General features: G+C 36.2%; 1 protein-coding gene across 1 annotated transcript in view; it reads left to right on the plus strand.

The window, feature by feature from the left end:
• Nup54 (nuclear pore complex protein Nup54) overlaps window positions 1–13,408 on the plus strand; it is a 180,668-nt gene that overhangs the window by 92,013 nt on the left and 75,247 nt on the right. Inside the window, exons 6-7 of the mRNA XM_090390364.1 lie at window positions 7,981–8,168; window positions 10,470–10,666. Of these exons, the coding sequence (XP_090246490.1) occupies window positions 7,981–8,168; window positions 10,470–10,666 (385 nt within the window). The remainder of the gene's footprint in view (window positions 1–7,980; window positions 8,169–10,469; window positions 10,667–13,408) is intronic.

The following is a 13,408-nucleotide window of genomic DNA, read 5'->3' on the forward strand; positions in this document are numbered from 1 at the left end:
AACAATTGTAAAGCAGTTATTAATCGGTCCAAACCAGACTTTGAACAGGCTAGGAGTAGAAAACTTGCTTCTTGCCCTAATGGTAGCCGAGCATTCTGGTCTTTTGCCAAAGCTATTGGCCACAACTTTTCCCCATCTCTGCTCCCACCTCTGTCCAAACCAGATGGTTCTGTTGTCACTTCAGCCAAGAATAAAGCTGACCTGCTAGCATCCCATTTTTCTTCCAGCTCATGTATTAATGAACTTGGTAAAACACCTCCCACCATTCCCAACACGCTCCATTCAGTGCCTCCTGTGGTCTTCCGTCAAAAGGATATCAGAAGGATTTTGATGAATCTTGATGCTAAGAAAGCTCCAGGTCCCGACAGTATTTCTCCACTTGTTCTCAAAACCTGTGCTCCTGAACTTACTCCCATTCTTTGCCGCCTTTTTTCACTTTCTTATTCTAAAGGTGTTTTTCCTTCTGCTTGGAAATTTGCTCATATCCAACCAGTTCCTAAAAAGGGTGACAAATCCCTCCCATCCAATTATCATCCCATTGCAATTACTTCTACTCTTTCTAAATTAATGGAGAAATCAATTAACCGCCAACTCTTAAACTACCTAGAAACCTTCCGTCTGATCAACGATCGCCAGTATGGATTCCGTCAGTGTCAATCCACTAGTGATATTCTGGCTTATGTTACCCATTTATGGACTAATTCAATGGAAAGGTTCGGTGAAACACATGTAGTTGCTCTTGACATCTCAAAGGCTTTCGATCGTGTTTGGCATAAAGGTCGTCTAAACAAGCTTACATCTTATGGTTTGCCAACTGTTTTTAGTAATTGATTATCCAGTTTTCTCTCTGATCGCTCACCGAGGGTGATGGTAGATGACTCTCTGTCTTCTAACTTCTCCACTAATGCTGGTGTTCCCCAAGGTTCAGTTCTTTCCCCCACTCTTTTCCTTCTGTATATTAATGACCTTCTTCCATTGACTGAAAATCCTATCCATAGTTTTGCCGGTGATAGCACATTGCATTTCACTTTCCTTTTTGAGAAACCTTGTCCTGTTCAATCAGCTTCAACTTCTCGAAAATCTGCTACCAATTCCTTAAATGCCGATCTTCAGGTAATTCTCCAGTGGGGCAAAGACAACTTAGTTGATTTCAACCCTTCTAAAACTCAGTCTTGTCTTATATCTCGCAAAAAGGATTCTTCTGCTCCTATGCTTATCTTTAGTGACACTCCGATTTCTAGGCAAAATGATATATCTCTTTTGGGGATTACCCTGACTTCTAATCTCTCTTGACACAAGCACTTTACAAATATTGCTTCCTCTGCATCTAAAAAACTTGGTTTTCTCTTTCGCTCTCGGCGTTACTTTTCTTCCAAACAGCTGCTCACTCTGTATAAATCGCAAATCCGCCCTGCCATGGAATATTGTTCCCATGTCTGGTGTGGTGCCCCCAAAACCTCTCTCGGGCTTCTTGATTCCATTCAGAAGAGTGCAGTTAGGTTAATTAATGATTCATCTCTAACAGAGTCTCTCCACTCGCTTTCTCATAGACGTAATGTTTCTGCTGCATGCCTCTTCTGCAGATACTTCCATGAGCACTGTTCTTCTGAATTGGCTTCTATAATTCTCGCTCTCTCTTTCAAAACAGTCCAAACACTTGCCGCACACCAACCAACATCCATTTGCTGTCCAACTTCAAACCCACAGAACCAACTTTTCATCTTCCTCATTTATTCATTCAACTGCCGTTTTCTGTAACAACCTTCTTCATACGTATTTCCTGAAAATTACAATCTACATAAGTTCAAGTCCAGTATCAACAAATATCTTCTTTCGTCTTCTCAACCTTCAACCCAAGCACGGTACTAAGTACTATAGGTTCTAATACCTCTCGTGTTTGGGGTTCACATAAAAAAAAAAAAAAGTGGATACTAGAATAAAATGCAGCCAGCTATTGTCTGTGGCCAAAAGTGATTGACCCACATCATCCATGGTTGCAAATCTTGAAAGGAATTTGCTAGATCCGCTTGAAAATAATGCAAATGTTCACTCGACTTGACAACTTTGTGCATTTCATTTTTGACCTACTGTCAACAGGTTTGGGACCTTTCGTGTTGACACTTTTTTCACAGAGAGAACCTGTTATTATGTAGTACACACACGTTTGGATGAGATACACAAGATGCCAGTTATGTACTGAACTGATACTTGTCGCCAGGTTATGCAAACTGTCAACAACTGGAGTGATGGACATTGCAAGTCTACAGATACACAGTGTGGGTCATTTTCCAGGCTCTCCTTCCTTTTTTAAATTCTACTGCCCACTTCGGCACCTCTGTAGCCAGGTGGGAAGGAGCAGCAGTGTGTAGCACACGCTTCTTGATTAGACCGGGGTTCGAGCCCGTCACCGCCAAATACGGAGAATGCGGAAAGGTCAAGGAAATGACGACCGCATATTCCCGGAGCAATATAGCCCTAGTTGCTAATGCTCCTAAAAACCGCAATAACAACAACTGCCCACTTCTTAACCCTGGAATAAGAAGGGCATTTCCCCCACTATTAACCATATCTTTATGAATTGCCTCTGGTATTAGTCTCTTTTTTCCCCAAATGATTGGATGACTACATGGCGACTGATTTTGTCCATCTTTCCTCATTCACACAACTTAGTTGACTGCTAGACCTGAAATTAAAATGTTATTGAAACTGCATGAAACTTGGTGGGCTACTATTTGAAGAGTTATGCATTAAGTACAGAAATTTTTAACAATGTACCACTAACCTTTTATAACCAGGCCATAAACTTTTCAAATGTTCCTTGTAACTTTAATTATTGAAAAATCAAACTCTGTCTTCTTCCATCACAACAAGCTAATTCTAACTTTAGCAGTCCACTACAATGGCTGGCTGCATTTTATTCTAGTATCCACTATTTTTTATATCTTCTAGAATTTTTTGCTTCTAACAACGTTAGAAGCAAAAAATTCTAGGAAAAAAAAAGAAAAAAAAAAACAATCACAGGGGCATATTATGCATACCTTGTGAGGTGTTTGTATGAAAACAAAGACAAATGCTGAGTAAAACCCCAGAGAGGAATCTTGTTCACTAGAACAATGCACCTGCTCATAAGTCTGCCATTGCCATGGCTGCGTGGCACGAATGTGACTTTAAAATCTTGGACCATCCCCCATATTCAGTAGATATAGCACTATCAGACTTTCATCACCTATTTCCTAATTTGAAAAAATATCTGACTGGCATCCATTTTCCCACCAACAGTGATATGATTGCTGCAGTGAATGCATTTCTGGAGGCCCAAGAGAATTTTCTTCATAGTTGGAATCAATGCATTGTGGATCAATGGCAAAAGGCTTCAAAGGAGACTAGGTTGAAAAGTAACATGTTACCAGTCTCCTTAAATAAACACTTCATATAACTTTTCAAATTCCCAACTTATGTAGACATTTTTGTAGTTTCTTTATCTTTCACTAGTGGTTGAAGGAAATATGTGAAAACTACATGTGTTTACTTATTTACAGCAAGAACAACACTAGAGTAACCTGCATGTATCAGAGTTCCACTTGCCTAATTTTTATTATGTACTTGGGTTTCCTGTATCTACTGCTGAGTGGGCTGTTTTCTGCCTAACTTTGGCTTTCTGCGCTATAAACCCTAGTTGAATTATGTTGTTGGTAACCATTACAAATATCATCTCCTTTCTGTAAAGTTTAAAAAAAATATGTGGTTTTACCATAAAAAAACAAAAAAAATTGTTCTTCTATATAACAGCTGAAGCTTTTTAATTACCATATTTGTGAGGTGAACTGCCAATTTATTTTACAAGTAAAAAAAAGAAGCTTAAATGTAAGGTAAGTTATATTTTGAATATTTATAACCTATATCAATCTGTGTTATATTTCTAAATCTCACAAAAGTGCAAAAAAATTTAAAATAACTTGATCCCTTGTATCTGCATCATATCAGTACTCTGTTAGCACTAAGAACGTAGGAATTCACCATAAAATATTCTATGTGAGTGGTGGTACTCAACTGAAAATAAGCAAAAGTAGTCTTCACTAACGGGGAAGCTTTACTTATTTGAGGTATAAGACAATTTCATTGTGAAGGATTTCACAATATCAGATGTTACAATAATGATGCCAGTGTACAAAGTTTGGTGTGTTTAAAAAAATTCAAATGTGTAGTAATGACACACCAATAATGTCATAGTTTAAATTTTACATATTTTGAGGCTTTCTGCCCTAAAATATTATTAGACTTCTTGATTTGCATATTAATCTATCGGTTTAGAATATATATATATATATATTTTTTTTTTATCGTAGGCAGTGTATTAGTCAAAAATGTGTTAGGATTATTCTTATTTGTTTTCGTTAGTAAAATTTTTCTGAAGAAATCAGCATCAGATACTATTAAAATGATCATTGAAGCTTACTGTAATCAGCATCAGAGACTGTTAAAATGATTGTCAACACATTAAAAATTTTTTTATCAGAATGAACATTTGAATGATATTCAGATGAGGCACTGTGTGAGAGACCTTTCACTTTGATCAGTGACAAACTTTTCCCCCAAATAAGAAGCATTATTATGTGTGTTGATTATGAAATATGAATTGAAGATATGGCATCTTTAAGTTGAAATATCACGTGATTTGATCATGATTCTGAATTTTTAAACACAGCAGTGATGTATGATTAAATGTGGTGTTATCTTTATAACTTAGGCAAAATGTTGATAATAAAAAACAAAAAAACCTGTGGACTTGGGACATTCTCTAAGGAGGAGTTGTTAGTGAATGTTGGGACACGAATAACAGTGAACTTTCACTTAGAGAATATTGTTAGACACTGCCTTAGATTGTGTGCAGTGTGGCCTAAGCATTTGAATTGGATTCCCATCCATTTAAATTTCATGTCAGAAGCACAAGGTATTGTATTTAAAGAACTTTATTTTGAAATGAAGTTTTTTTTTTATACTTGCATATCCATTTATATACCGAATTAAGGATGAAATAGGTCCCCGGCCATTTTTAAATTTGAGGCCCCTTTCCTGGCCATACTTAAATTCGAGGCCACTTTAATATATATATATGTATATATATGTATATATATATATATATATATATATATATATGTATAATACACACATACATATAAATACAAATACTACATAGGTTTTTATATTTATATTGTGAATAATAAGTCCTTGATAAAAATGTAAACTAATAGGTCAAAATTTTTTTTTTTTTTTTTTTGGACTTGAAAAATAAAGTAATAATAAAAACAATTTTAATAGAAACTTTTAACTTATTTATTACAATAAAAAGGTAGAAGAATAAAATTTAAATACTTAACAAGTTGAGTTTAAGAATGCTTTTATATTACTTGTTTTCTTGGTTTATCACTACTTTATAAAATATTTACGCTAAAAATGAGGCCGCTCTTCTCTTGAGTCTCCCAGCCATGGCCAGTTTGGCCGTAGCGTACCTGTATATAACTTCCATTTATTTGGAATAATTTTTAAATTTATATAATAAAATCCATTGTTATATGAAAAAATCAATAAATTTTTACAATTTTCTTTGATTAAATATTAATGTACTTCATGAATTGGAATGGACAAAACTTCTGCAGATTACAATGTATGACACTTGTCATATGACAACCTGTTATCATATATTTTTGATTTGTTACCAATGACCACCAAAGGTTAGGTTTGTTTTCTTTCAGTAATCGTAAGTTTCTGACACCTCTGCCAGCAAGTCATGTAGCAGTATATCCTTAGCCAGTAGACTTGAGTGTCTATAGAAGTGTGCGTGAAGTGCACCCAGGTGAAATTATTAATTTTATTTGTAAGTAGAACACACATTTATATTGTAATTTAGGGGATTTCAGTATCACAATGTTTAGAATCCCTGATTTATTGGATAGATATAATCAGAATCATTCCATGGTGATCAGGCAAAAAATTGGAAAATAACCGTATTTCCCCATGTATAAGACGCACCCTTTTCCGAAAAATTTGGGAGTCTAATAACTGGGTGTGTCTTATACAGTGGTTGTAGATTTTTTTACTTGCATTTCCCGCTTTTTCGCGCTTGTTGTCTTTGCACTCATTGTTTCGCACTTGTTACCGGTATATTAGGTTACGTTTTGCCACGTTCTGCCCAGAAATGGCTCAGAAAAGATTTTCGTACGGTGCTGAATTCAAGTTAAAAGTGATCCAGTTTGCAAAAGTGAATGGAAATCGTTCTGCTGAACGTACGTTTGGTCCTCCTCCAACTGAGAAAACAATCCGAGACTGGCTACGGAAAGAAGAAACCCTACTGAAAACGCCACGGCAGAAGAAGGCCATGAGAGACAAGTCAGCAAAAGGGCCTGATTTAGAGAGGGAATTGAAGATATGGATTGAAGAGCAAAGGGCAATTGGAATTCCTGTGTCCACAAAGATGGTTCAGCATGAGGCAAGAATTGCTGATGAAAAAGAAGTTATTGATTTCAAAGGAGGACACAATTGGTGCTTTAGGTTCATGAAATGGAATGGACTAAGCATGCATACATGCACCAGGCTTACCCATAAGATGCCTGAAAGCTATGAGCAGAAGGTCCTTCAATTTCATTGTTTTGTCATTCAGTGTCGGAAGACACATCAGTTTGAGTTGGGACAGATTGCAAATATGAACGAAGTCCCCCTTCAATTTGATGTCCCAAGTAACAGAACTGTTGATAAAAAGGGGGTGAAAACTGTAACTGTGAAGACAAGTGGACATGAAAAGAGCCATTATACAGTTGTTCTAGCTTGTTGTGCCGACGGAACCAAGGTGCCTCTTATGCTGTTTCAAACGCAAAAGAAGACATTCCTCGAGGAGTGATTGTCCACGTTCATGAAAAGGGTTGGATGGATCAGGATGGGATGAAGATCTGGTTTGAGAAAATTTGGAGCAGGAGACCAGGTGGTCTCTTACGCAAACCTGCCCTATTGGTGCCTGATCAGTTCAGGGCAAACATAACAAAAATACAAAGAGGATTGCTGCTGAGCAAAAAACAAAACTTGCCATCATACCTGGAGGCTTGACATCCCAGCTCTAATCACTTGATCTCAGCATTAACAAACCCTTCAAAGCTGCCATGAGAGACGAATGGAACCAATGGATGAAGTCTTCTGGGGACAATTTGACACCAGCAGGAAGAGTGAAGAAACCAACTATAGGAGAAGTTTTTACCTGGGTGAAAAGATCCTGGGATAATATCAAGATTGAGATCGTTGTCAAGTCATTTAGAAGTGTGGCATTTTAAATGCCATAGATGGAACTGAGGACGAGGCAATATATGAAGACAGTGATTCGTCATCGGACACAGATGAGGACAAGCTAATGGATGGGAGTTTTGACAGTGATGAGAAGTTGTATGAAATTTATGATGAATAAAACTTGAGTTCAATAACTTTATGTAATACTTTTTTTTTTTTTTTTTTTTTCAAATTTCGGGCCCCAAAATTAAGGTGCGTGTTATATGTGGGGAAATACAGTACTGAATATCCTTCCAAATGGTCTGCAACTGTCTTAAGTATAATATACCAACATGTTATTGATTCACCTGATCTTGTGGTATGTTGCTTTTATTTTTTCTTAAACTAACACTCATTAAACAAGTTCTACTTCACTGCAGAAACATTGATTTATACTGAAGTAGAATTAGAAACAGCATAAGTTTCTAAAGAACTTCCAAAAAAGACTTGAAATGAGATGATTTTTTTTTTTCAATTTATATAAATGATAAAAAAATGTGAAAATAGTCATTCATTATTTTTAAAATTTTATATGTAATTATCATATTATTATATTATATTAGTAAGTATATTTTTTATATAAAATTTTATTCCCGAAAATCCTACAATATCTTTTAAGTTAAGATTATTATTCTCGGTGTATTTAGTTGTTTATATCTTTAAATTTAGGCTATTGGTTATAGTTGCTTGCCTACTGGAAAGCCAGAAGAAGGTTTGATTGGACTGATTTTCAGCAAAAAAGCATATGATTTTCGTCTTCAGCAACAACAGACAGTAGATCAACTTCATCGTGTTTTTGGCAGTAAACCCACTATATCAGTATGTGTGGAAGGGGTTAGAAGCCTTCCTGATGACAAGTATGTATAATAAACTTTATTTATATGCGGTTTAATAACACAGTATTAAATTATTTCCATTTGCTTTCCCCCTCTTCACACTCACATGACAATAAAAAAAAAAATATGGAATTTCATGAGATTTACATATGAGTATTTGTTGCATAATAAATTCTCATCAAATAATGGAGATCTTTACCACATTATTATGAACTGACTAAACAAGAAATACTGTAAATTCCACCACAACTTGAATTTCAGTACCACAAGTTTAAATAAACTGATTTAATGATAAAATAATATTGGATAGTATACTGAAATGATACAATAAAAACTGTAAAATAATAATTTACAAAAACTGATTTACTTTACAACAAATAAAATTGAATTGATGAATTTAAAATGCGATAAAACACCATTGAAGCTTTTGGAGGCATCCACCTCCTTTCTCAACAATAATGAGGTTCAGGCGACACAACCTTAAATATCAGGCTCAAGGCACACGTGTCTGACCAGGCGCATTTTGACATTCAAAGAATGGCTTACCAGCATGTTGTGACACATCATATGACTGTTACCAGGACCTTACTGCGAATTCTACTGCACACTTCGCAAGATCACATTCGTCGCATACAACTACATACAAGTAGATGGATGCTGCATCATGACAGTGCAAGACCTCGCATTACTCATATTGTCAATGTGCACTTAGCCAGCAGTAGTATCAAATGTGTTTCTCATCCGTCTTACAGCCCTGACTTGCACCTTGTGAATTTTTTATTTCCATAATTAAAGAAGGAGCTGCAAGAAAAACATTTCCCGTTGTTGGAAGAATTTGTAAAGACATCAGAGGCAATTTTTAAACACATCAAAAAATGCCTTCCACCATGTTTCTGAAGAATGGCAGACACATTGGAGTAAATACATTTCATCGAATGGGGACTACTTTGAAAAGGACAGTTGAAATAAGAATGATTAATAAAGGTATGTTGTAAAAAAACATTTGTGATCATTCTTTATTGAACAGCTCTCATAGTATTGAAAACGAGAGAAAAACTGCCAAAGCAGCTTTGTGGTTAGTCTCTTACATAAATATCAACTTAATTCCACACAACTAAACTTTTCCCTCCCCCTACTTTCAGAGCAGTGCCCTAAAGTAATATCAAACTGGTCAAAGAGTAACAATACAGTGTATTCGGTGACAAAATTTTTAATGACTAAGGTATGGAGCTTTCGGGGTAAACGAACCCTTCAGTAAAAGACATACAAAATATAACAAAATATTGTTACTCTTTAATCGTGGAATTATTGTATTATTACTCTTTAGTCATGGAATCCAGTACCACAGGCCCATTTGCCTTCATCAAACTGGTCATTGTTTTATGCAAGCATTCTGTGACTAGCTTATAAAGTTGGAATTAGCATGAGTAGTTAGTACTATGTTATCAAGTTTACTGAACAAATGACAGTGCTATAAGAAAAATGTCCCTCTTTTTATTTTGTGTGTGTGGATTACAAGTATTAAACGGTAAATAACATTCAAAAATACTCTCTCTTTAGAAGGTATGTACAATTTTATTTAAAAAAACAACATAGTGCTTGTTTTGGTGCATAGCTTGCATATGTTACATGCAAGAAAGTTAATCTTTTACATACTCCATTATTATTATACTAAAGAATTGTTACTTTTTTTGTAGAATCATCCAATTTAAAAGTTTTTTTTTTTCTTCTTTTTTTTTCTCTGAAGTACATTCACTGTCATTCTCTCAAACTGGATACATACATATGGTAACTTGAAGATGCACAGCATTTGCACATTTGGAAATTTCTTTTTTTTCCCAGTGACTGATTTTCACAAAATGTATTACATGTGTACTCTTAATGCGAGTTTAAATTTTGTGAATTCTCCACGATTTCACTTGCAGTTCTTGGGGAAATGAATCGAAATGTGACATTTAATGGTGCCATACAACAACACAACAATGCAGTCGACTAGCAAGTTTTTGTTATACCTCCATTTAATTTTGTTATAACTGCGTTTTCTTGTAATCAGTTTCCACAATCTTTTCGAATTAGACAAGCCATGCACAAGTCACATTACCTGATTCAGAATGCAAATTCCATCGTACACATTTCAAATAATCTGAACTATAAAATACATCTAAAACCTTTTGGTCGGAGAACTGTACTTCAAAATACATTGGATTTTGAATAATTAGATATTGAAATTAATAAGGATGAACTGTATGAATTTAAACAATATATTAATAAGCATCAACTTGTTCAAGTTTTTTTATTTCTTTATGGTTACTTTTCCTGCAGGACAGAAGTAACAATATATTTATTAGAAAGGCTTCCAACTGGAGCAACAAGAAGAATACCAACGCCAGAATCGTGTGCTTTCTTGGAGCAGGTTACTGTGAAACCCCAACTAGCTTCTCTAGCAATTATAAATGTAATCTCAAAAACTGCTCCCACTGAAGAATACATAAAATATTATATGGATAATCCTCCAGCAGGTAGAGATATTATATTTGTATGTAATTAAATAGTTTAACTTAAATAAATTGGAGATGGCTTTGTATCTACCAGTTTTAAATAATATAAATTAGCAGTCCTTGCATATTTCCTGTTAAAAGGTAACAAACAGAATTTGCCATCTACCTTATGATATTCCAGCTTAGAAGATCAGATTTCCACTTTTATTTGATGATTAGCCTAAATAATCCTACAAACTGTGGGGATAAGTTTGACTAATCATCCATATCTGAAGCACTTCTAACATTTGTGCACCTTTTCCTCGTGATAAAGCTTTTTCATTACTCTGAGACTGAGGCGCCTCCGTAGCCAGGTGGGAAGGAGTAGCAGTGTGTAACACACGCTTCTTGACTAGACCGGGGTTCGAGCCCGTCACCACCAAATACGGAGGATGCGGAAAGGTCAGGGAATGACCACCGCATATCCCGGAGCAATATAGCCTTAGTTGTTAATGCTCCTAAAAACCAAAAATAACAATAACTCTGAGACTGATGAGACTGCTTTCTTTGATAAAAAGTAAAATTTTATGGAACATGGTTATTCAAATATTGACATTCTTAACAATGACTACAAAATTGTTTACCATCAAGTAGATAAAAATAGACATCCTTGGCAAATGTGCATCCTGAATGCCATCTGTAAATTTCCAGTCACATTTAGGTTGTGAAATAAAGTTTTTTCTTATTTGCTACTCACATATTTTTAACAGATTCTGTCTTGGAAATTTTGATCTTATTTTATATGAAACTGAAAATGAAACTGGAGAATTAGAAACAAGCCAATTACGATATGCAACATTCTTCTCTTGAACAGCCTTACCACATTTATTGAAAAACCAAGATTTATTTAAAGGACGAGATTTTAAAGTGGAGTGTGGGATAACGGATTCCATCCTGCAAGAATAATTTCACTTACACGATCTGAGCAAACATTGACATCAGAGGTTTTGAGACAGTAATCCGAGCAAGGAAAAGACGTCTTGCAGATCATCCCATTTTGCATTCTTGTAATGCCAAACAACACAAGGTGGGGAATAGCCATGAGATAAAGGTTCCATTGGAGAAGAGACAATCACCAAGTTGTGATCTGAAGTGGCTAAAGGACCTCTCACTTCGACCGTGTGCTTAGAAGGGTTGTTTGTGAGAAAAAGATCAAGTATATTGGCTGTATGATTAGGATTGTCCGGTATTCTTGTAGGTAATGAACAATCTGTGCAAGGTCATTAGTAATTGCAAAAGCCTCAGCATCTCAACCAGCTGAGTCGATGTGACTTGAAAACGGAAGCCCGCTGGAGTTGTGAACATTAAAATCACCAAGGAAAATTACCTCACTGTTAGGAAAGTTGGACTGGAGAAAATCAAGTTGCAAAGAGAGGAAGTCAAAGAGCTCCAAGTGATTAGTAGAGTTGGGAGAATGGTAGAGACAACAGATGAATTTGACACAATGAGGTAGAGAGATTTTAAGCCAGAGAAGATCAAAGAGGGGATTCCAAATTGCCAAGTCTCTGACAGGGAATATCAGAACGGACATATGCACAAGTACCACCTTTGAGGCGAAAGGAATCAAACAAGGAATAATTTGGACATCTGAGATGAGCAATAGTTGAACCAACCAATAACTGAGATTCTGTCAGAAAAAGTACATGGGGTTTGGCAGACTGAAAGTGGAAATGGACATCGTTGAGACCACGTATATTTGTGAAATGAACTAGGAAGTGTTTGGGAGGTTTAGATCTTTTTGCAGCTAAGCTTACTCTATTAGTTTGACAATTCATGGTGTATTCAATAGTAAGAAAAAGTGGGTGGGACATGCTGTATGAAGTAATGAAATTTTTGGATATGGCGTACACATGGTAAGAATATACCCAGATCCTTGACATAACGTGGCCTCGACAATGCTCCCCCGCATACACACTACTCGGACTCCCTCCAGTCACTATCTGGCAGAGTAGAGGTAGCAAGATTATACACTAGCTGATCTCGAAGCCTCCTAGAGAGTTACGAATAGGTTCGGTGCGGTGTACTAACTAGCGGCCGGCCTGCGAACACCATTTTAGAGCTGTACCCTCGAAATGTAATGAATATTGAATCTTGCCACAAAGTTCATCATAACCTCAAAAGTCATCAATCATACTGCATGATGGAAGAACAGACTAAGAGTACAAAACTTGCTTCTTGCCCTAATGGTAGCCAAGCATTCTGGTCTCTTGCCAAAGCTATTGGCCGCAACTTTTGCCCATCTCTGCTCCCACCTCTGTCCAAACCAGATGGTTCTGTTGTCACTTCAGCCAAGGATAAAGCTGACCTGCTAGCATCCCATTTTTCTTCCAACTCCTGTATTAATGATCTTGGTAAAACACCTCCCACCATTCCCAACACTCTCCATTCAATGCCTCCTGTGGTCTTCTGTCAGAAGGATTTTGACGAATCTTGATGCTAAGCTCCAGGTCCCGACAGTATTTCTCCACTTGTTCTCAAAACCTGTGCTCCTGAACTTCCATTCTTTGCCGCCTTTTTCCACTTTCTTATTCCAAAGGTGTTTTTCCTTCTGCTTGGAAATTTGCTTATATCCAGCCAGTTCTAAAAAGGGTGACAAATCCCTCCCATCCAATTATCGTCCCATTGCAATTACTTCTACTCTTTCTAAAGTAATGGAGAGGTCAATTAACCGCCAACTTTTAAAATACCTAGAAACCTTCCATCTGATCAACGATCGCCAGTATG

Source organism: Mastigoproctus giganteus, chromosome 2 (genome assembly GCF_048544385.1).
Source record: "Mastigoproctus giganteus isolate SK-2022 chromosome 2, ASM4854438v1, whole genome shotgun sequence".
Taxonomy (NCBI): Eukaryota; Metazoa; Arthropoda; class Arachnida; order Uropygi; family Thelyphonidae; genus Mastigoproctus; species Mastigoproctus giganteus.